This window comes from Seriola dumerili, unplaced genomic scaffold (assembly GCF_002260705.1).
Source record: "Seriola dumerili isolate Sdu_G_001 unplaced genomic scaffold, Sdu_1.0 BDQW01000147.1, whole genome shotgun sequence".
Classification (NCBI taxonomy): domain Eukaryota; kingdom Metazoa; phylum Chordata; class Actinopteri; order Carangiformes; family Carangidae; genus Seriola; species Seriola dumerili.
In genome coordinates, this window is record NW_019174402.1 from 3,156,823 (window position 1) to 3,182,507 (window position 25,685).

A 25,685-nucleotide genomic window follows, 5' to 3' on the forward strand; every position below is an offset into this window, starting at 1 on the left:
TCACTGAGATTAGAATAATCTGAGAGGGTAACAGCAGACCTAAAGTGACACTTTGGGTAATACTGAGAAATTATAGAAGAAGAAGAGATGTGAATTAAGTGAGTCTAGTTCAGATTCCAACCATGGACGGATCTCTTCATGGATTTATTCTTCAAAATTCACAATGTCCTCTTTGTGTTTTTCTCAGAGCAGAGACACATTCTTGATCATACATTTATTTCCCAATTTAGTTGATAAAGTAGCTGTTCAAAAAGCACACACAGTAACACGAGCCTCGTTTCCCAAATGTACTTCTGCTCTATCGTCTCAGGATAACATTTATCTTCTGTATCCATACACATCTGCAGGGTCTGCACTGAGATCAAGTCAAAATCCTCATGTCACAACTGTTTCTCTTATCAGTAGAACACGTCACTTGAAACATAATGGGCCGACAAGGTCAGCCATGTGCATCACACCTGCAGTAAATACTGTGGCAACTGCAGTGGATCACTCCTGGAACTAAAAATCCATATTGAACACATCCTGGCTACAGTTTGTCTGAGTTCAGACTCAGAATTTAAAAAGAAAAGCAACTAAATTTAATTATTATCTCATATAACGCGGCCCAGTTTGAATTCTAATCTTATTCTAATACTTGTAGTTCATGTAGAGAGAGTGGAACATGAAAATTGTTGTTGCTAATAATAGTACAGTTATTAAATCACCACAGTGTATAAGAATTATAACATTAGACAACTAGAAGGGCACTCAGGGAACTTCCACCAAGGCAAACAAACATACACCAGACTTCAGAGAAAAAATTCTAATTTATATAGTAAATGATCTGGATCAGTCCCAAAGTTTTATGGCTTCTTCCAGGGCTCATACTCATACCTCCAACAAATTGGTTCAGTACTTTTTGCATAATCCTGCTGAAAAACAGACACAGGTGAAAAACCAGGGTGGCACAGTAGGGGAGAGAGTGCATTTAAAGAAAGAACGCTGATAGATAGATAGATAGATAGATAGATAGATAGATAGATAGATAGATAGATAGATAGATAACGTATCTATCTATCTATCTATCTATCTATCTATCTTTTATTAATACAGAAATAAAAGAGTCATGTGTTACATTGACATGTGTTCAGAGAGGAACCCCCCACATGCTTGAAAGGCTTTAACACCATCTTGGCATTTTTGTCTATCTGTAGTCCTTGTATCCTGAAATAGAGCACCCAGTGGCTGATGGTTCATGGGCAGCGACAGGCCGTCTGACAGAAGCACTTCATACAGACTCACCTCCTGAAAATATCTACAGCAGACTCTCATTTTCTTTGTCTCTATGTCCCTTGGCTGCCCCATCCATTAATGTCTCCCCCTTCCTCTGCAACACATTTTTGCTCCATCTCTTTCTACACGTCCTGTTTCTCTTCGGTTCTCTCCCTCTGCGCTGGGAGCACCCACGGTGATCATCGGGCCTCTGCTGGGAAAATGCAGTGGTCCTTTGTAGGAACATGCACAGGGGGAATTTCAACTGGGACTCAGAGCAGCACTCCAGCAAATCACCAACCTATTCAGGTAATAGACAGGACCATTTTGCCTTCAGGATGCATTTTGTGAACACAGTCATTTTACATATTGCATATTACGCAACATGACGAGATGGTGCAGCAGAGAGACTCTGCAGATAGCACTTAATTTGTTTCCCTTTCCTGTGTTTGTGTAAAGTGGCGGTCTGCCCATTCTGCATCTGAATGATTTCATTTCTCTTATCCAACTTAACAGTTTTGGCAGCAGTTTATACAGTTTACATGGGTATCTGGTTGCTTGTTTTGATTAGGATTCCTAAAAGCCGTATTTACTGTAGTAAGTACACAAACAACTAACTAAAAAAAATCCCCAAGAGCACTCTAGAGCATTCAAAGCCCTATGACAGGCTTTGAACCGTTCCAGTTTTAATATTACAAATTTTGTTGAGCTGTACACAACAATAACTCAAAAAACTTCTACAAGAAAGTGATTTATTCAGAATTACACAATATGTCCATACAAGACCTGACAACAGGCTTTTTTTTATACTGATATATAGTCGCTGGAAGTCTCCGGTAATGCAGTTCTGGTTGGCTGATTTTACATGCCAGTTTATTTGCTGAGACCATAAAAAGGAACCATAAATAGGAGCTATGGTCAGCAACTGAAACAAAGGCCCAAACTATATTTCACTTGTGTTGAAGTTGTAAATTAGAGTTAGCAAAACTTTAAATTTGAAATATCAATTGACCTCAGAATGAGTTAGAAGAAAGAGGCCAATTTGGTCCAGAACTGTCTGAAGAAAGAAGAGGTTGTGAAAAAATACACTGAATGCACGTCTCAGTTAATTAAAATGAAGGGGATTTCATTACTGTGTCTGTTATTTGTTGTAATACTTGTGGGTGAATCAATCATCCCTTGTGAAAGCTTAATGACTTTGGGAAAAACAGACAAACCAGCAAATCTACACGCGTCTCTATTAAGACAACTCGATGCATGTGTAAGAGCGATACAACAGGACACTGGTGCTATGGGACATTCCTTTGCAGAACCGAGGTCTTACATAACATGCCACTATCGATTCTCAGACACGCTGGCTATAAAAAGAAGGGGCGTGCAGTCGTTCTCGGCAAGAAACAAAGCGAGGAACAATCTGAAAAATTTCAAGCCTCGTGCTGTATTTGGCATCTGTTTTTTATGCCAACATGAGGCTGTGTTTTAGGGATTTTTTTTTTTTCATTCTTTCTCTGCGTTTCCATCTTCTCACAGTGGACAAAGTCAGGGTCACAGTGCGGGCTGTCGCTGGCACTGTGCCTGTCAGGTTCGCTTAAGCCTGATGAACGGTATAGGCTGAAGCAAACCCAGCTCAAGTCACTTTCCATCACTGTGGCTGCACTTGCCTCATTTTACCCCAAAGCTACGACATTCAGGGGTCGAGAGACCTGTTCAATCATCTGTGTGTGGAATGTCTTCTCTATTACACTGCTGCCTTTGTTTGTTCAGAATAAAAATAGGACTGATAGATGAAGAAACAGCGCCCTTTGTATCCAGTTTCAAACCATATTGTTAAGACTTTTGGGAAATATATTTGTTTTCTTGCTAAGAAATAGATGAGAAGCCAGCAAATGGTTAGCTTAGCTTAGTAGCTAACTGGAAACAGCCTGGCTCTGTTCAGTGGTAGAAAAGATCTGGCTCCCAACACCTTTAAAGTAGCTTCGTATGTCAAGTTTGTTCATCTGTAAAGTAGCCAAAGAATACACGTTCTAATTTTATGAAGGGTTATGTGTTTTCTTGGAGTCTAATTGAGACAAGACTCCAAGCTAACTGTTTCCTGTTTATCCATTTATATCCCAAAATGTTGAACTCTTGCTTTAAGTTGTACAACCTAAGAATTGATCTACGTTTGTCTATAACTGTTTCCATCATGCACGCCTCTGACTGCCCATCTCCCTATCCAGACCAGAAGTGGTGGTGTGTATCCCCATGTGAGAGGCAGGTGTGTGAGGGCAGGGGGCACTAGCTGAGCCCACCAGGCCCAATCCATCACACAGTGACAGGAGCCATTAGAGCATGGAGGAGCATCTGTGGAGCCCCAGGTAAGAATGTATGTGGCTGGCTGTGTTTCCTTTTTACCTCATCTAATGCACAGCAAGGCTATGTATGGATGTCATGTTTTGTACGCAGGGTCTATAGCTCATATACACACCTCAGCATGTAAACATGCACTGCACACGTACATATGTTTGGAGAGACCTCCCATTTCACACCTGCCCTCCCCGCTCTGCTCCATCTCTGACATCCGTGAGGTCAGACCTCGCCGGCCTCTCCAGCCTCTCCAGCTCCATGACACCTTAGCTCCCAGCCCAGGTAAACTCTGACGAATTACACACACCTTAAGCAGTGACCTTGCACTAATAGCCAAAGTGTGAACAGAAAATGGTAGGTGTGAAAAGATGAAGTGTGTAAGCTTGACATTCACTAAGGGCCAGCTGGGTCTTGTCCCAGATTTGGAAATCATTTTCCAGTGGTTGAGTCGTTGGAACAAAAGCAATCGCAGAGAAATATCTCAAGTTTCTCCGAACATGTATGTGATCCCTGGTATGTTCAGGAGGTACTGATGGATGCACAGCATTGACATGACATCACCAAGATAATTTCTTTTTATCCAGTTTACACTTTCAACAGCATCATATTTCTGTATTGTGTTTTCAAAGGGTTGTTCTCTTAAGGGTCATGTCAGGAGTGTCAGCCCCTCAGGGACTTTGGCTTGTACTGTATGTCCATATCAATAATCAGTATTGTTTCCCCAGTGTGAAAAGAACTCACTCACACTTTCTCTTTCTGGTTAAAAATGTGGACAAGGAGTGTAACATTATGAGGGCAGTCCTATCTACATTCAAACAATGGACCCTAATGGTGAAACAAAGCCGCACATTGAAAGAAAATATGTAAAATCGTAGTGAAGATGTTTACAGAGAATTATACGGCCAACCAGTTCTTGTTTTTCCCAGAGCTGGAGCTGGCTTATAGGCCAATTTCACTGTCTACAATTCTCCAAGCATTTATTTTATTGGTCAACTAACAAAGAAGGAACTCCTCAGGATAGACATTTTATTGCATTATGCTATGGAACAAACACTGTGAGATCACTTTAAAAAGCATTCTTTCCTCAACTTCATTAAGCTTTCTAATTGTGTTTCAGTATCTCTTATTGAAAATGAGCCTATTAACTAATGCTGTGCAGGAAAAAGCATGTAAAAAAAAAAAAAAAAAAGCACGATTTTTCCACATAAACTGTGGTTACACCACACACACTCTCTGCTGCCAACTATGTTACATTTGAATGCAATAAACTCATTGCCTGGGAGTTGCTCAATACATAAGAACACATGACCATAAATGCTTTAATCAGGCTCAAAGGCAACTGCTGAATATCAGCACTGTAAAGGTCGGCTTGAGTAAACAAGTTAATGACGGGTTTTTTTTCTCACTTTTCAAGACAGTACATGTCTTGGAAAGAACTAATTAAAAACACATTGTAAACTGTAAACTTACACTGGCACCGGTTATCAACTGTGTAAGAAACCCACCAGGGGTTCAACACTTAACATACAGACTAAAGACTGGAGGGAGGAAAAGGAACGGGTGTGATGCTTGTTGAAAGGTGTATACGAGGACATGGGTCATAAAAATTAAATTGCAACTCACTGTAGGTTTATTCTGTAAGGAAGAGGTGTTTTTTTTCTATGAATTTATTCATAAAAATATCTTATAAAAGTCCTGACTCAGGTTTATTTAAAGAGCACTGTTTTCCTTAGAAAGGTCACTCAAGCATCCAAAGGTTGCACCAGATCTCTTAATAAAAGCTTTCAGCAGAGTTTGGATGCCAGAGGATGCCAAGAGCTTTGACTCCAGCGTCACCGTTAACCCAGTATGTGCTTATTCAATTACTGTCTGGGCACTATTGTTTCCCTCTCTCCACCTTCAGCCAGCACTGCTCGCATGAACACAAAGAGAGACAGTACCATACTTAGATCAGTGTTTATGCTGAATGTGCTGCATAATGTGGCAAATGTTTAATATTCAAAAGAGAATATGAAGTTGGCGTGTGTTTGTCTAATCCCTTTTAAAGATTCAGTGTTGCCCAGGGATGATTAAATGTGATGAATGGAAGAAGTGGGTCCATGTAAGCTCTGACACTACACAGACAAAAGCCTGCAAGAAGAGACACATGTGCAGTACACAAACGAATTATAGTCTATTCAATCTGACAGTATGTCCTGACCTAATTTAAATATGGCGTGCTTTAATGTAAAATGTCTCTTTTTTTCCACAATTGTTTTTTTTTTTTTTTTGCTAAAACCCTTAAAGAAATGATGCTGTTAGAGCTTTTTTATTCTACTGTTCCCAGATCTGTTATGCAAATGTAAAGTCATGCAACATATAAGCAATAAATCAAGATAATATCCATGCATTACCTCTTCCCTCTGATTTGTATGCAGAGAGTCTGCAGTTAAAGTCTTGATGAAATGAATTATGAACCTACATGGAATTACAGTGAAGCTCTCAGTCTGTAACCTTCAAACCGCACACAGAAGCCGTAACAACACAATGGGAGATTTGCAGCTGATATAAAACTCTAATGTAATTGACTGTGGGCCACAATCAGATAAGCAGGCCCATTTCACCATTTCCAACGTTAAATGTCAAATGACTTCAGCTGAGAGGAGAGCTCGGTGATAAAACGTAGCGCAGGCCCATTGTGGCCTGTCAGTCATGCAACAAGCCGGCCTCTTTAGTCCAAATGAAGCATGGGTTTTATGTTCTCAAACGAGGAACGAGCTGAGACACGGTGACAGTTCCTTTTTCATGCTTTTATGCCTGGATTCCCTCTTATCACAGAAAATGAATGTAACAATGCCGCTTTCCCATTCGTACACTTCGGTTAGGGGGAGTTAGCAGCCAACTTTTCAGCACCTGATAGATCTCAAGCCTGAACCTGAGGGTGAGGGTTGGGGTGTATTTATTTTCACTGTGATCATTTTCAGCTCTGTACAGAATTTAATGTTCACACAGGCGGTTGAAAGCTCAACTTGCCCTGAGGAATAACTCCCGTTGCTTATCATCAGTCAAAGTGACTGCCTCCCTCCACAGAGACAGAGAGAGATGAATGTACACACTGCATTAGTGGACTGTTTGCCATGACGGGAACAAATCGGGTCACAATACTCATACACACGAATCTGAGATCGCAGAGAACCATTACATTGCGAGCAGACAGGAAGGAAACCTCCAAAGTTAACGTGATTGAGGTGATGATGACAGCTCTCTGTCTGTGCTTCCTTTTATGTTGTCAGTGTGGCAGACAATTGTCAGCTGAAAGCTGCATGTTAGGCAAATCAAGCCATGTATCGCAGCTTCAGAGAGAATTTTAAGTGCAAAACAGGTTCAATCAGTTACAAAAAGTTTGGGTGTTGCCAGAGCCTCAACCAAAACAAGTAAAAGAGAATATGCTTCTTTCTTCTTTTTTTTAAAAGAAGAACTGTAAAGTTTTATTAGTTTATAGAACCCTGAACCCTGAATGGTTAAGCATCACCAAACCTAGTCGGCTGTCTTTCCCTCTGTCCTGCTAGCTGCTGCTTTAGATCATCAAACACTACAGTGTGAAATGTACCAATGGTTCAGACATAGACATATGGAGAGGCAGTGTATTGACCAAATTCAACTAACATTCAACTTCTGGAAATTCCTTAAAGAAACATCTTAAGACTTATCTGCTTTCATGTAGTTTCTTGTTGCTTCATTTGCCTCTACTGTTTCATTGGGGTTTAAATTGTTTGCAAATTTCAAGTGTTTACAATCTTTTAAAGATGTTTTATGTCATTTTAATCTGCATCTTCTGCATGAAAGGTGCCATTCAACTAAAGTTAAGACTAAAACTTAAAACTGCATCGTAACCATCATCAACATCAGAGAGACAGTGTGGAAACCAGCTACTCTGGAAGTGCTGTGAGGAGACACTTGCCAAGTTCATTAACCACAATGGCAAGACATGAAAGAAATCCATAGGGCCTGCTCCATGCCAGAATTATTAATTATCTGCCAGTCCATGTTTTTTTCTTTTCTTCCAAAGACAATTGGATCAGCAGGGTTTGTGGATTTTCAATCAAAAAAGTTGAAAATCTGTCAGATCTGACGCATCATCTCCTTCAGCTCTTTTGGCCCTGTTTCCTCTCCAGTCCAGCCGTGCCTGACAAGCCATTAGAGGGCCTGTCTGCCTGCAGCGGTGGATGGGCCGCACTCCAGAGGACACAGGGAGGCTGATAAGGCTTAAATCATGAGAGGACAGTGTGGAGGAGACAGCAGCAGAGGCCCTTTGTCTTTATTACCACCCGAGGATGAGCACTTAAAGGGAGGGATTAGATCTGCACATCAGTTTCTCTTTGTTTCTGTCTCTCTTAGTATTTGCTGACACCTACCCTTCCTTACCACATAACATTTTCTCATAGTGTTGTTTTCGTGCTGGGGGAGTGCCGGATAGCCAGGCTGCTGATTGGCTGCTCTGGAGCTCTTTTGTCACGTTTGTGCACACGTCCTGTTGCATTTGTTATGATGTGTAGGGAGTCACGCATGTCACATTGCCTGGACAGCAAACAGTAAATACTTCTGACAGGAGCTGTTGGGGAAAAGGGCTACTTAATGGCTGGACGCTTCAAAAGCGACAAGATAATATAAAATGGCCATCACTTTTTGTTATCTCAGCTATTTCTTTTGAAAGATGTTTTTCATTTTCTTCTCCTTGTGTCCCCGTGTGAAATGTGAATATACAAGTAAACATGGCGCACACAGACACACACACACACACACACACATCACACACATACAAACATGTATACAGTGCACAAAAAGAGGAGGAGGAAAACACATGCTCATGATGATTTGTTCCAATGCTAATGTGTGACATGTGGCTAACAGCACACTTTTCATGACTATGCTCTATAAAGATGCTGATAAACACCAATGGCTCCATGAGCAATTAGCTACATTCTCATTTGGTTTCACTGAGTAAACCCATCTTTAGTTTGGATGTTTGTTACAAACTCCTGTCAGAGAGAAGAAAATAATGTATAGTATGTCGATTTTGAAGGCACAGATTTGGAATTGAATTGCATGATACGAAATGATGTAACAGAGCAGACTGTAACCTTGTTACCACTTTAGTCCTGAGGCTGAAAAGGTTAAGCTCATAAGGATTATAAATAAAAGCCTTACTGATGTTTTATTGCCATAATGATACTCATCATCCTCGTGGAGGATTATTTCAGAATACCCATCAATTGGTGAATTACATGGGTAAGGCTATAATACATCATTACTGAATGTGCCTCATGCACAGACTCAGAGAGAAATATTCTGTTTGATTTCCTTTCCCACATGTGCGCTTCCTTGCGTTTAATGGAAAACACAACAATCTGACCTGAATGACACAGCTGTTCATACACTTCCAAATGTTTTTCAAATCATATTGTGATGAAAAGCAAACAAAACACACAAACTGTAGACATACATGCGCACAGATATATATATATATACACTGTATATATCAACTTTCCTATGTTGTTTGCCAGATTCGCGGATCGGCTGCAGGAAACCAGATACATGTGAAAAAGCAGCTCCACGGGCCGAGAACAAACTTGCTTACCTTGTAGAGCAGCGTGATGACCTGTCGCAATTTGAGCTTGTGGAAAACGCAGACGTCATACAGCGCGGATATAGCCAGGACGGTCACTCCGAGCTCCTTCCACAGCATGCTGCAGGCGGCGCAGCCCAGGCTGCCCAGGAACCAGGCCACGAGCCGCCAGGGCCCGGCGTGGCCCCGCAGCGTACAGTGACGTATGTAACACAGCAGGGACAGCAAGAAGAACAGGGCGGCGCCTTCATCGGCCCGGCCCACGATGCCCGCCACCGCCTCGGTGTGGATGGGGTGAGAGGCAAAGAGGAGGCCGGCCAACAGGCTCCACAGGCCTCCTCCCAGCAGCAGGCGAGCCAGCGAGGTAAACAGGCCTGTCACAGCTCCGTGGAAGGCCACATTAACCATGTGGTAACCCCAGGGGTCCAGCCCACCCACAGCGTGGTTGAGGCGGAAGGAGAGGGTGCAGAGGGGCCGGTAAGACTTATGACTGCCACTGTGCGTGAGTAAGGTGCCCCAGAAGTCATCGTAGAAGATATTTGTCCAGGGGGTCTCTGGAAGCAGGTCCTGATTGGTCTTGATTGCACGGCTGTAAAGAGAAAGGAAAAGGTTAGCGTACTGTAGCTGGATGGACCAGATTAATAATTGATGCAGCACTGAACGCTGTCTGTCAATTCAATTAATGTCACTGCTTCACTGTCTGACCACTTCACCGCTCTGCCACATTCAATAAAACAGCTACGTCTGAAAACAGTGTTTATTCTACTGGCAACACGCTGCAGCTTCTCTGATGAGGATGAACAGCTATTCTCTACCCAAGCAGACTAAGCAGAAAATATAGGCTGCTGTGAAATGTAACTTTACATTTGCTTACAGTTTTTTCCCCCCAGAGAGTCTGGTCACGTGGCATTCACAAACAGAAAAACAGAGTGCCAGCTTCAAGGTCTGGGCAGCTTTGCCACCGCAGCCACAGCTCTTACAGCTGTGGACTAGCAGATTAAGCAAGAGCACCACACCCTCAACCACAAACAAATACAGGCACGCAGCAGGGGAACGCCATGTTGGCAAAATGCAGCTTCGAGAGAAGGCGACCTGGGGTGACAATCGACATGCCAGCTCTGAGTTTGTCTGCCGCATGCAGAGGACTGGGGAGCAGCAGCAGCAGCATTGATGCAAAACTGAGAGATGTGTCCGTGTTTAAGGACGTTTCTAAACACCATATGTGTAGTTTCTGCCCCTCTTAGCAGACATGGCTACTGAGTATGAGGCCAGTTTGACTTCCCTTCTGTTAGGGACGAACCTGCGTGACCTAACCTAATGCTGCTACATCAGCCACAAGCTGTGTGCGTCAGTGGGTGGCGGGGATGGCCAGCAGGGGTCAAGGAAGAGGAAAAGAAAAAGGCACGTTTCTCCCTACAGGAGTCCTTCAGTGTTAGATGTTTTTCCCCCCCCCTATCTTTTCTGCCGTGCGATGAGGTGTCTGACACAGTGACAGGACTCCGCTGCTTTCACCGGGAGACGGTGGTGCTGATGATGATTTGAAGGCGACAGAATGAGACCCCCGCAGAGAGAAGGTGGTTGGCATTAGCAGAGCAGAGGTGTTGTAATTAAACGCGTGATCGATGGGACACGACACGTGATAACAAGCCAAGAGCACCGGGTTGTAATGTGTCCTCAACGGCAGTCGCAATCAACACACTCAATTAGTTCAAAGAGAGCTGGGTGGAGAAAATATGTGGAGTCTTTTTTTTTTCTTTTCTTTTTATCTATGAATTAAAGTAAACATTAAAGTGAGAAAAACGAATGAAGTGAAAAAGCTGTTGACTCACGAGTAATGAACTGCTTCCTCAGCCGTTCTGAGGCTCTTAAGCATAACACTTTACTTTGGCAAAAGCCTGCTGAACAACTGCCACCTCTCAATACCAGAAAGCTCATGGGGGAGCACGGTGTGGTGCAGCAGGGATGGCGGCATTCATCAAATCTTAAAAAAATAAAAAAAATCAACTGGCTCTCGAATAGAAATAGCCGCTCATATGATGGATCTAAGGGAAATAAATAGCACCTGGCCTCAGGATGTTGGAAGGGGCATAGAAATAATCAGCTGGGATATAATAGAAATGCCTTGGATGTCAGCGAACAGATGATTGGGTTTTCTCTACCTTCTCTAGTCAGACTGACGGAGGCTCCAGCCCTCCGACCGGCAGGCTTAAGAGCTGGTAGCCCAAGTCTCCACTTCATGACTCAGATATGCCAGTTTATTTTCTCTGGCCCATTTGTCAAGTGAGATCTTCATTCCACCGCAAGATGCTCACATAAGAGGCATTATGGTTCAATTACATCTCAAAGCCGCTTTGGAGACAAGTGCGCTCTTTTTCCATTGCACACTGCGGAGGAGCCAGCGAGGCCAGATATGTTATATATTGCTGCAAAACCACACCACATTTTTTTTTCTGGTAGAAAAAGCACAGACGAAAGCCAGTGCCAGTCAGTCAAAAAGCCCCACTGCGTTTATGGCCCTGGCTTCCTGAGTCGCCGCGCATGAGGTTCACCTCTCAGATTGTCTCCTTCTTATATGTCACGGAGGCCGAACAGAGCGCCGAACGCGCTGCGGTTGGGAGGCGGAGAACCGAGGACCGCGGAGAAAGAAGGCGGTGTAACCTCTGAACCCACTCACAGCAGATGAAAGGGATACACCCACAGCTGATTTAACACGTTTGCATTATACTCCAACTAGTCATGGTGAGTCTTCCCAATCTATGGCACGTCATTAATCCGCTGAACTTCTCCTTCATCATCATCATCATCATCATCACCACCATCCTCTACCAGCTCAGGGGCCAGCTGGAGAGAAAGATTGAGTTTCTGCGGCCGGCCGGGCCCATTTCTCAGTGGAGCTGGCGGCCGGGAGGACCTCTCCGTGCACTGCAAACCTTTTCCAGCCGGGAGCACATTCCTGCCCCCACCCGATCGCCAGCCTTTACGCAGACTCCCAGAGGAACAAGGGGATCATGTGGCCGCTAACAAGAGAAGGCCCTGAAAACTTTTCTACCTCCCATAACTGCTCCTCAATCATCTACTTCTTGCTGCCACCCTGAATTCCTCCACAGCTTCTCTGGATCTCAGTCATGCGCCTCGATCCGTCACAATCTGTTTGCCTGTCACAATATGGACTGAAACAGGGAGTGAAGTCAGAAACATAATTTTCTTGTGTGTGTGTGTGTGTGTGCGTGTGTGTGTGTGTGTGTGTGTGTGTGTGTGTGTGTGTGGGAGCAAAGTTCTTTGATTATTCAAATAAAGGCTGGTGTATTTGTGTAGATACATTATGTAGGGTTTTTGTGCATTCTGTACACATTATACTGTACACAGTGCCACTAATTTGAATGACTATGGTGAACCCAGAGACCCCAGAAAAGTTAACATTTCCTCAACTCTGAAATGAATTCACCAAAACAAAGATGTGTGATCCTGCTGAGGAGAGAAAACAAAGGCAGCATAGTGTCTGTTGTTGATGTCAAAGGCCTGACTGACTCTTCTCGCAGCTTCTTTTATTCTAGCACCACATCAGAGAGCAAACACAGGACCCTGATAATGGCCCACTTCTTCTACCATGCAGCGACTGTTCCCAGCTTGTCACAAAGCTGTCACATGTGTAAGATATTCTTTATTTGTGATCAAATTTTTACTTTTTCTTTTGGACCAAAATGGAAACGAGTCTTGTTTATATTCTTCTTCTTATTTGAATAAATGAACCACTGAGGAAGGACAATGGCTTTACACAGAGCTGTAGACCATGTAATTATAAAGAGTAAAATCAATTTCCAACATGGGCGTAGCTTGAACTCATCTTTTTTTCTTTTTTTTTGCTGAGTTCAAAAGCATTACCATGAAAAATGCTCCTGCTATCTCCTTATCTCCTTAGCTGAGAAATAATCATGTGAGAGCTAACCTCTTTACCCCTGGAACAGTTTCACTTATAATGTGAATGCACGAGCAGGATGATGGAAAAATAGCCAAGTCCAATGGCTGGAGGAGCCCATGTAAAAAGGCTCTCTTAAAATTGAAGATTGATTGGCTTTTTCGGTGGAGAGTCTGGGGAGGCTGGATATTAGGGATGAGATTGAAAACCAAGGACATGTCATCACGATTCGTCCTTTACAAGTGCTCAATGAATTTCAGATGGAGCTGTGAGTGAAATGGAGCTGTATGACCAAACACAAAAACCTTTTCTAAAATCCTCCAAAGTCTGAAGGAAAATGACATAAAACCATCCTCACCAAAGAATGCTGGGCATCTGTCCGCAAATAAATCACACAAGAGAAAAGCACAAGGCTCATTTTAAAGTAAGAGGCACTTTACATTGCTGAGAATATGGGAGCAAACTGACGGGCGTTCAAGAAGCAAACAGGAAGTATGTCAACAGCCACTTTGACAAAATGATGAAGGTTGGGGAAAAGGTTTAGTTATGATTATAATAAAAAAAAAAAGGTCAACTAAAATTTTAAATTTCACAAGTATCAACTTTGTGTGCCCTTTTGTCCTGGTAGGTGAAGCTGTAGAAATGAACCACAACAACACTGTATACGACTAGACCAATTAACAATATTCACACTGATTCCACAGTGGGTGAGAAAAGTGCAGACTAACCAGCACACGGTCTGGATCCTGAAACACTGAGGAGAAAGTCAGGCCTTTAAAATACAAAGCATATAAAGATTTCCATTTGTGACAGCATGTGAAAAGAAAATCAAATCTGGTGGGAGTCTGGGGAAAGTGATCGAAGGTCTGCCAACTATATGTCATCACCCGGCTTCAATATCTGAAAGAAGCACAGTGGTATTTTTAGACTGCCCACAGAGACACCGGGGTAGCCCGCTCAGTGTTTCCGGCATGCTCTTTTGTCTAATGTTTCTTCCCATGGGCATGCTAGCAGGTCATTAATGGCATACCTCCACTGCACTTATGGCACCTAATATAGAAAAAAAATGGTCTTTTCCTTCTGCTTAAAATATATTTTCAACTTTTTAAAAAGTTTTCTTTACTAGAATGCCAGATAGTAACAAAAATAAGTCTAAATATGTCTTAACGGCATAATTTTAATAGGCTATTTAAGAAAATATTATTCTTTCTGCTCTTACTTCTTTTCATGACATGAAAAATAAACAATGTCCTATTTTGTGTCTTTAGGGTACTGTGATTAATGTATTCAGCCAACTCTGAAAAAACTCATTTGTATACAACAATTATAGATGCGAAAGGTGATGGGGAATGAAAAACACGAAGGTGAAGGAGCATACTATGTAAAAATAAATAAATAAATAAATGTATAATTTGCTGTACTGTTACAAATAGCTCCTTAAAGCGTGGAGATATGGATCAGAGCTGCCAGCCATTGGCAATGCATGCCAAACAAGATAAAACATAATCAAGCATTAACATTTTTTGACTCGGTCAGCCAGGGAAGAAAAAAAAACCCCACCTGGGTCCCATTCAACATGGAGAAAGAAAGGTTCCAGATTTATTTTGGCTTACATTCAGAGCTCTCTATCTCTGTATCTTCAGGCTAAAATGTAATTAATAACACCACTATCAAAGTGTCACTAAATATTTTTGATATTTTAGCTGTAACTACGGGGCAGTGTACAGTACATGAAAGAGGAGGACAAAAAGAAAAAGTGGTTGTGGGTTATAGCTCACTGTAGCAAACACACCACTGAGTCCGCCGTAAAATCCCTATTGTCAAGAATGAATGGCTGCTTTCTTTCTTTTGACATATGCGATTTGTAAGCCCGTAGTAAAAGCTCTTAATAAAAGAAAACAGCCTCAGGGAGCACTGAAGAGAACGCCGAATGCTTTCACCGCAAGGCAGAATTTTTACCATGGCACTTTTTTTTTGTTATTTTGGCAGTTATTTTGATCTGGCCCATGTTCTACAAATATGAATAACAACTATAATACTCATGTTCATCATATTTCCCATCAAAATAAGCAATTCTACATAAAGTTGCAGCATTAAAAAAAAAAAGCTGAATTTCAATTTTAATCTATTTAAGGTATTTTTTTTTTTTTTAACCTTTTTTAACCTTTTATAAATTTACCATTCGATCTATCTATTATCACTGGCTGTGGACACCTGATGCCTCTCTCTATCAGGGTAATCAATGAAAGGCAGGAGAGTCAGGATGGATGAGATAGTGGCAGGAGTTAATGGCGATAAAGGTCAGAGATACGGTAATTAGGGCTGAATCTAGCCTGAATGTCCCCTGTACTCTTAAAGAAGAATTCTTCCCTTCTTTATTCTTCCACTCGATATTACATTGTGTCATTAAGTGTTGTGTTTACCTCTTTGGTGTGCCTCTGCTGCCTGCTTCATCTAAATTTGCCTGCCTTCCCTCAGGTCATTTCTTTCTGTATGTGATATTGATGGGCGGTGAGTCTAACCAGACACATTTTCCCTTTGAATCTGAGCCACTGGCACCAACACCTGACATTTAATGTTGATATTTTGGATGGATTTTTTTTTCCTCTGCTATGGAAATATCTTGTTGCGACATCACATTTCTTCAAGATGCAATTTATCCATTTGATCAAGAAAAAATACACATGGATGTACAAATACTGGATCTAATACCTCAAGCTTTGATCAAAGTGCGTATGTTTCAGTAAAATACATATATTGGGGATGTGCAAGCATTTAAAAAAAGCACAAAGGGAGCTCTCACTAAAGGCTTGTTAAAAGGGATCAAAGCGTTTTACAGAGTGCAACATGCAACACTGTGTCTAATTCACCCGGCAGCACTCCCTAACTAAGTGGAATAGGTCTTCCCCTCAGGGAGGGTATTTGCATTGCTCAACTGGCACAATCATACACACTCACTCCATTTCATGGCACAGTAGACAAGCAAACACTGGGACACTGAGACGCTGAGTCTGAAGCAGGGCAAGCTCGTCCAGCTCTGCAGAGTGTTTTAGCTCGGTGAATACCCGCGCCTGCTGCCTAGCATACCTGATCAGCCCTTTGTCCTAAACGGGACGGGCACAGTATGTGCATGGCCTGAATACTGATCACCAGAGCTAACCAGCCAGTCAGGATGCCACACAAACCAACCAACCAACCAACCAACCAAGCAACCAACCAACCAGTGAGCCATACTTCTATCCAGCCAACCAGGCTGACAGAGAAGGAATCCTGGCAGCTCAGCATTGAATCCCATAGTGTGAAGTTGCCAGGGGGCATTTATGAGACTTGCTCAATCTTCTAATGTCCAGCAGAGGCCTTAGGGCCACCGCCCGCCCTGTTTAATAAAGCTGTCTGGAAGTCTATCTCTATTACTTTACTCATGATGATGTCAGTTTTGCAACACTTAAATACTATTTTTTTAGCTAAATATCCAGAGCTTAAATTATTTTAACAACTTCAGTTCATACAGTCAGAGACATCATAATTCATTAATGTAAAATACTGTCCAATTGCATTTAACAGTGGCTGAGAATGTTGTTGCTGCTCTTCAGTGTTAAACCAGAAACTGAAAGAGACAAAAGCATCCTCGACCACTGCACATCACAGCTTTCTAAACAAATCACGTTAATGTCAAAGTCACATTTTCAGTCCAAGTGTAAAGTTGTGTGATGTTTATAGTGAGTTCCAGGTGTAAAAGCCAATTACAGAAGCTGCTCGTGCAGAGAGCAGAGAGGGTGATATAGTACACTCTGATTATTGTATCCAATAAATCTGTCAGCATGTGCAGGGCTGTGGCCAGACAGCATAGAGCTGCTGGGTCACCCCTGTATGCCTCTCTCTCTCTCTCTCTCTCTCTCTCTCACACATCCCTCTCTTTTTCAGGCACTAACTCCTGTTTTCTTCTGGCTAAATAGAAACTGTTGCTTTGTATCTGTCACTACCACTGTCTTCAACTGGCTGCCTCGCTGGTGAAGCATACTGGGCAGTCAGAAGTAAGAACTTTCCACAGCTGGAGTTCAGATGGTTTTCATAAGAGTTGGTTTACTGCTTGAGGGTGAAATTCAAACGGAACCCCTACACTTCCACATAGTGACGCACAAGCACCTGTCTGTTAAAAAAAAAAAAAAAAGTGAAAGGAGAGAAGGGGGGAAACAAGCTATGCTAAAAGCCATGCTAGCAGTTCTGTGAGGCTGTATTGGGTAAAATGGTACTTTGAGCTAAAGGCTGATATTAGCATGCTAACATGCTCGCAGTAACCATTCTAACATGCTAAAGTTTAACAATGTTCACCACATTAATTCAGCACATTAGCATGCTAATATTTGCCTATTAGCTTTAAACACAAAACACAGCTGAGACCGGTGGAAATTTTGGCACTAGATGAAGAGTCAGAGATCTCCAAAGTTATTACAAGCCATCCTGAGGGTGCATGAATGTCAGTACCAAATTTCATGGCAATCCATCCGATTAATTTCATTCATTTCACTGAAAAACACAAATGTGCACCTCATGGTAGCACTACAGAAAAAGTTACAGGATAACCAAATTTCTTAAGGTTCATCCTCTGGAAACACTTGAATGTCTGTGCTAAATGTCATGCCAAAAGTTGTTGAGATATTTTGACATGGACCAGTAGACTAGTAGACATGCAACCGACAGACCAATATTGCTAAACCCACAGCCTCACTGCTAGCTAATAAAAAAAGTTACATAGCTGAGGGAAAATGCTTTTCAAGAATTTAAAAGGGAAGAAGCTAAAAATGAACACAAGAAAACATCAGCACAGGTCTTTAACACTGACTGTAAACATGACCATTTTTAGCAGTTATAAATGCATTCTTGCTATTGAACTTAGGATCTGCAAATTAGATTTCATGGGCAAATAACCAATTGATAAGGCTATATTACTACCACGTGACACAATATTTGCTTTTCTAATGAACTTGACATATGTTGAATACATTTTGTTGAATTTTCATAAAATAGTCACATAACGGTCACCAAATTGAAAAATTCAATTTCTCAGTGTCTTCTTAGGCTTCTGGAAGATTAAAACCAAACAGGTTTTATTAAATAAACGTCACAGCCTAACGAGAGTCAAGAAAAAGGCCTTTGTTCTCAAACTAGTTCTTCCTCCATGTTTCCCCCCAGCCTGACCCATGTCTAATGCTGCGGTAGTCACCCAGACTCAGCTTGGATGGGGCCACTCCACAGCACTCCTCCTCACAACAGGAGGGCTTTTGTCACGCTCTGACCTTTTTGGCCATGTGGTAATAAATTAGTTAGTTTTGTTCCTCCTCTCGTGTTTAGAGTGCTTCTCTTTCACATGGAGAGGGAGACCAATGCAGGGGAGGCTGCTCTTCCACGGCTTGCGTGCAAGACCCATCCGGCCTGGCCCACCACTGGGCCGTTTAATCGCTCTGGTTTGGGCTTGGAGGACGATGACCCATGGAGGGGTTCAGTGGGACCTGCACCAGACAGATGGGACCAGCAGTGTAGGATGGAAAAATCCTGTACGAGCCAGAGCTCAGAATAGAGCTCCTGTCCAGCATTTTGCCATCCTTCTTCTCAAACCTTTTTGCATGGAGGGGGCTTTACAGAGCACATCAGCCCTGAAGGATGAGCCTGAATCATGGCACATCACCGCAGAGGCCCTCCGCTCACTGATGTTTATTGCATGGGGGCTTAAGTGCAGGAAGAGCTTTTGAGAATGCCAGTGGAGCAGAAAGGAGAAGACATCTTTAGTGCCCTGACCATCTTATATGTTCAGCATTTGAAACAGCTGTGTCATGTCCCAGTTCTCCTCACTGCTACAAGGCTCTTGTGCTTAAATGTGAAGTAGCTGTCTGAGCGCAAGAGGATTCGGGGAGCTCACCCTCCTGCAGGCATCGTGATTAGTGGCTATTTTCTAGAAGCTCTGAGCAATCAATCACACACAAACAAATATGAGAGAGACTCAACCAGCTGAAGGCCCCAACAGTGTAAGAGAAGGCATGCAAGCTGGAGATTAAAGAAAGAGAAAGAGAGCAACTGATTACTTTTCTCTTCGCTCAGATCATAGCGTTATTAGCTCTATATAAACCTCTTAAGCTGACGTTTTGTAGTTTCCCCCTGCTCACCACAAGACAGCAACCAGAAGAAAGCATGAAAGCTTATTTGGTAAATTGGGACACACACACACACACACACATACAAACACACTCACATACACACACAAAGAATCATTACATTAATGAATGGCAACGTTCAAGGATGCAGCTCTGAGTCATCTCATTAGATACTATCACAACAGGCCAGTGTTCTCACACTGCTCTGAGCCCAGCCTTTTTTTAAACTCTCCCATTTGGGCTCCAGTTCCAGGCCCTAATTGAAGGCACATGTAGCAGACTCACACAGAGATGGAGAGCCCCCTTCGACAGCCACGTGTATGTGTGGAGGCTGTCAGTGTTAACGTGGAGGGACGGGGGTTCGGTGTTCCTTCACTACCGAGCACAGGTCTTAAAATAACAGACCGGACTGCTGCAGCTCTGATAGCGCTGATATCACCGCCTCATTGACTTTTGCTTGTTCTCAGACAGCCAAGGCCAGTGTGAGCTGCTACACAGGGAGGAAATCAGGTTAAGGCGCGATGGTAATCTGTTATTTATTTCAATGTAAATCGTAAACGGGAAAAATAGGCTTAAGGGGGTTGATGCTTATTTGCTATACTCCGAACGGAGAGAAACAGATGAATAGAAAAGAGGAGAACCAGTGAGGAGAGCAGAGCCGTGCATCAGGTCCATCTCCATGGCCTGAAGCCTCGCATCAATGCAAAGGGAAACCTAAATCTCTTCAGCGTCGCCTGCCTTTGCGTGAGACTGCACCTAGTAAACCTAAAAACATGTCAGAGAGGAACCCACATAGCCTCTTACGTGTTTTTAAACGCTTTGTCTTCCACATGGTGTCAATTTGCATTTTTGCAAAGGAGCTCATTTACGCATTTAAAAGTTTACAGCAACCAAATCACACAAACCCCAACCGCCTCCGTAACCAGCGCCCGTGCCTTTTTTTCTCTTTTTTTTTTTTTTTTTTTTTTTTTTACAGACTTTGGATTTCCTCATTTAGTTTTTCCACTTAGAAAGTGTAGAATCTCTCAAATACATAAATCAAAAGTAGTTGCATTGCATTTCAGCGAGACGAGTGTAATCAGATATCACTTATTGATTTTCCTTTTCCTGATATTACAAGACCAACCTGACACGTGTAATTCAGTGTATATACTGTATATCTAACAACAAAGCCTTGGTGCCTTGAAATGGCCAAAAATTGAAAAAAAAAAATCCTCTCCATTAACAGTGATGTTTCCTCCTGTGTCTTCATGTCTCCTCTGTATTGTGTTGTCACTCCTGTCTGTGCACCACAAAAGACATTCCCCCAGCTAATCTCCTTTCTCCGAGTCAATAACATTCACAGGCAATTTTCTTCAGTTCCCATTGTCGGGCTAAATTGAATTCTAAACTAAGATACGGCATATACAGCAACAGTCAGCACTATTGGATTTCCTAAAACCATTCATTCAACACAGGCAGTGGTCGGCTTTCATACTTTGCCACATTCTGCAACTATATATATATATATATACACACACACAACACAAGAAATGAAACTAAATGAATAAGAAAAAAAAAAAGCCAGATGAGTCAGATGTTGATGCGGCTGTGAATTACCGTGGAATGAAGTGAACAGGATCAATTGGACAAAGTGAGTAGTAATCAATGTGTTTTTGCTAAGTCTCCCCCTCTGAGAGCAGGTATAACACAACAACAATCTATAGTGTCTCAGTCTTGAGGGCAGGTCTGATGGTTAAACAGACAACTGCTTGTTTTCTTGTTCATACCTTGCTCCACGGGGAGAGATGCTCCATTTCAATAATAATGCCCTGAGAGGCTTTTGTTGAAATTGGAAAAACAGCCCTTGGTGTTGATGAAATACTGAGCCTACGTGAAGTCTGTGTTGCACGAAGCAAAATATATATTTTCTAAATCCTACCACAAATGTGGAAGTAAGGGCAGTGCACTGGCCTCGGAGGTTTTGGAGCTCGTATTTTTTTGATGAGGGGATATAAAAGTTTGGCATGACTGAGATTGGATGTTACAGAGAGTTAGTGGCAATAAATTGATGCTGAGTAAAGCGGGTTGGAAATTTTACACGGATCAGATTGATATTATGAAAAAAAAAAAAAAAAAACTCTAGCCCAGTTCTGTAGATGGAAGTTTTTCAACCCAACGGAAGTTACTTGAACTTAGTGGAAAAACTGTGCCAAATACTACAGGCAGCATGGTGACCTGAATGACTGAAACAAGAAACAAAAAAACAAAAAAAAAAAACAGGGTTTGGTTTTTTTTTTTCTTCCCCATGCTTTTGCTAAGGCTACCCAAGAGGTAGCTGTTTCCCTTTGATGTTTCCACATACTGTATTCCTGGTTAGCGGCACAACAACAAAGGGCCATGTGGTGCAGAGGACCACAGCACCAGCAACTGCATGTAATGCTTCACTCTCGCAGGTCTGTGCGGTGCAGCACCAACAAATCAATGCCATTCGTATGGTGAACCGGAGAAAACTGGTGAATGATTTTATGGGGTACATAAAATGACATCCTTTCTAGAGTTTAAAACGGATACGGTGAAATTCAAGCCAAAGACGGATGGAGATTTCATTAAATTGACATCATTACCATCCTATATGCCTCATGTTAATAAAGTGTCAGGGTGGTACCATCGCTACAGGCCGTGACAGAAGTTTTCTAAATTAGCGAGGCCTCCGATATAATGAAAGAAAGAAGAAAGAAACCTCCCTGATGTGTGTCAAACATCAAAAAGCTCCACTCTACAGATAAAAAGAAAAAAAAAGGAAACTTAATAAGCCTCAGAATATAAAGATTTATGGTTGCAAAGTCAGACATGTTAGTGGACATGGAGACAGAGGGACATATATTAAGTTTTTAATGTAGTATCCAGACTTGTGACGCCTGTTTTTTTGGCTCTTTAATTCAGTCAAGTATGATAAATATGTCCACAGGTCTGCTAGAAACAAAGGCCTTTCTAGGATTCATGTGGTCTATGATGGGGGTTATTCAGCCGCTCGGGACTGCTGGGAATGAGGTGTGCTCTCTACCGTTGAGTTGTCTGCAATGCAAGCATGCATGAGGTTTTAATTCGCCAGCGATGCTTGCATTTAATTTAGAGCGAAAATGTTTGAAACTGCACCACGTAACAACAACAATCCCTCACTCAGGAAAAATGTTAATGAAACTCCTTGAGGCAAGAATCTCGTTTAAAGTATGAAAAGATTTATTTTTATTACTGGTATCCCAATGAATTTGTCCACATCATCAGCTGAGCTCAATAAACGCAGCAAAACCTCCAGAGCAACATAAAATCAAAAACCCCTTTTCTCCCTTCTTTACTTAGGCACATTCACACTGATAGAAAGACTTGCATTCATTGCATTTCTGGAATACTTGTTGGTGGCATATTGTAGGTGGAGTGAACAAAGACGAGGGAGTGGACGCTGAGGCACCGGGCCCCCAGATAGGAGGGACAAAGGGGCCCGGTGGAGCCCGGGCTAAGTGAAAGGGCCCTGACAAAAGGCTGAGAAGAAGAGTGGTTTCTGGGTCGGGTTGGAGGGATAGAGGAGGCAGAGCCGGGGCCTGTGCCCACGCACCGAGGCCCCGGGTCTTGGTGAGCCGCTGGAGCACGACCATGTGTGGTCCATTATCACACCCAGCGAGCAGCGAGCACCACGCCTCCCTCAATGGGAAGACGGATGCCCCCTTGCTGATTGCCCCAAAACCTGGTAAGAAAGGCTCAAAGAACAAAGGCACCCGCCCCGTTGGGAGAGGGCCATTGGAAAGGTCGCAGGAGCATGCCTGTATGGGTTTGCTCCTCTTCTGAGGAGGACAATAGAGCTGACAGGTGCTGGGGGAAGACAGACAAGAGGGCCGAGGCAGAGAGAGGAGACGGATGGGTTTGAGTGTGGAGGTGGATGACGAGCGTAAAGAAAGGGGTGACACTCCTCAGAAGCCAACGGCTTCCTGAGGGGAGCACAACAAGTATTTATGTCCTACATTTTGAGTTGGCCTGTTTATTGTTGGAGCAAACAATAGAACCCTGCAGAGTAAACATGGCGATGTCGAATTGCTAAACAGTTAAAAGACAGAAATGTTTGTCGTTTGTGTTTTCTAACGATGACTGCTTCACAACCACCCTCGAAGTCATTTAACAAACATGTCAATATTTCCAGTGTCATGCGCTCGAGCAGAAGCACTTGTCAAAACATGAGCATAAAGCAATGACTCATCCTTCCGTTTATTCATTTATCTTCATCCGATCTGACTGCGACTACCGCAGCCTTCGGGAGCAGGAAACAGATGGAGCTGTGTCCTTCATCAGATCAAAAAAACCAGAGAGGCAGTTCAGGCCCTTCAGTGCCTCGTCTGCAGCCTCTGTCTGCGTCAGCTGCTCCCTGCGCTGTTTCCAGGTCAGCCGCCAAAAGGGGGCAGGGAACAGGCAGTGACTCTTCTAAGGAAACCTTTCCTTAAGAAATTGGGGTCACCAGAGCTGAGCAGCTGACCTTCCAAGCGCTCAGGATCACAGATCAGGGCAGAACGGAAAGAGGAACGGGAGGACACTTACGTCATTCCCTGTCCCCTTCCGTCCAGTCATCAGTGAGCAGGTCTCTTACACAAGAGGCTTTAGAGCTGCATTATCCGCCGCTAACAGCGGATAAGAAGGGGGTTCAGAGAGCAGCGGGCTGGTGTTGCTGCTCATCAGACACTACAATCCCTGTCCTGGATGTCCAGCGGGTCATATCACACAACTGTCACTGCATATCCATCAGCGCTGAACATGTATAGCACATGAACACGCACCCTTCAAACAGCGCTCAGCAGCTTGTTACGGTCTGTGACGGATGCCTGGGAGTGGCCTGGATGTGCTCGAGAAGCTTAACAGTACCCCTGTTACCATGCAACAGGCTGTGTTTGAAATCAGCTCGGATAAGGTTAAATAAACGGGAACACTGAGAACGCTTTTGGCTCTCAGACAGAGTGTTGTGTCCTGGTGTTGTAAAATATGACAGTTAATGTTATGCAGCGATAAAAGCTGCATTTTTTTTTTTTTTTTTTTTTTTTTAAATCCAGGCTTCTCTCTTGGTAGCATTTAAGTGATAACATGAACGAGTCAGTCTCACCGTGTGTTCACACTGCGAGAAACAAAATCAACAAGTCACCAGAGGGCCATTCATTTCTTATAGAGAGCAGCGAGAACAGAGGAACTCAAGCTTGTGAAAGAGACCTGCAGGCTGACACCACGTCTGAGCCTTTCATGGACATCAGCCATTCACCACCAACAGCCTGCAGGTTCTCCTGGGTCCAGTGTAATATTCAGAACAAATAACTTTACCTGGCAAGTGGGAAATGAATAAAGATTACTTTCACTTTTATTTGAAAAACCTTTTTGGTTTATTTTCAGCTATTTTCTATTACTGCTACATAATTAGTGTTTTAAAGTAAATTCGTATTAATGCTGAACTGATAAAAAAAATCTTTTTGCCAAGATCTGTATCAGTGTATATGCCCGTTGTGACAAGTGACAAGAAATTGCAGTACGTAAATGACAAAATTAGATTTGAGCTAATTTGGAAATAGTGTTTTATCCATCAAAGAGTAAAACCTTTTGGTATGTGTGACAATTCTCTAAAAACCAAATCTAAGGGATACATAGCAAAATTATTGTTTCAGATTTTTCTAAACTCAAACATTGGGATCAGCCTCAAAAATAGCGTATTTATGAAACCATACTAAAATAATAAAAAAATATCATAAAAATAACGTATTAAAAAAAAAATCTTTCTGGAAATTGAGTTTGAAAAGGTTTACGTACTTTGCAATTGCAGAGGCTCTTTTGGTCTGTAGCCTCAGTGTTGCTAGGCTAGTGAGTTTCTTGAAGTCTGTTGTGTCTTGCAGACAGAGCCAGCCCTAACCCTCAACAGTCAGTTCAGTTTGTGAAAGTGATTAGCTGGAAAAAATTACTTCCTGACAAATGAACACAAGTCACCGTATTTACTGCAGAAATGGACTGCGGTCCAGATCTGTTAAGCAGCCAGGAATTACTGGTTTTACAAAATGTCATGATGAGCGATCAAAAAGAGAAAAAAAAGTCTGCTGGAGAAAAACATTCTGACCATTTCCCAGAGCTGGAGAGTGTGTATGTGAGAGATAAACAGAATGAAGAGCTTCACAGAGGATCCTCCACATGGGGATTTAGGTTCTGTTTTAATGGAAGGATATTTCATGTTTCACTTTCACAAAGGGTTTTTACTGTCAAAAAAAAAAAATCAGGAATGTCTTATAATCAGACCTGTCTTATAACGGGGGCCAGTATAATAACATAGTATGTCCCTGCATCCATGCTGCTGGGCCCTCCCGCTCCACCCTCAGAAAGAGAACAACCCATCTGGCTCCCACTGTGAACACATTGTGAA

At 42.6% G+C, this 25,685-nt stretch overlaps 1 protein-coding gene across 1 annotated transcript in view; it reads right to left on the reverse strand.

Annotated features, from left to right (window-relative positions):
* Positions 1–25,685, reverse strand: part of LOC111225256 (transmembrane and TPR repeat-containing protein 2-like) — an 87,573-nt gene that overhangs the window by 35,612 nt on the left and 26,276 nt on the right. The window contains exon 2 of the mRNA XM_022750015.1: positions 9,218–9,794. Within this exon, the coding sequence (XP_022605736.1) occupies positions 9,218–9,794 (577 nt within the window). The remainder of the gene's footprint in view (positions 1–9,217; positions 9,795–25,685) is intronic.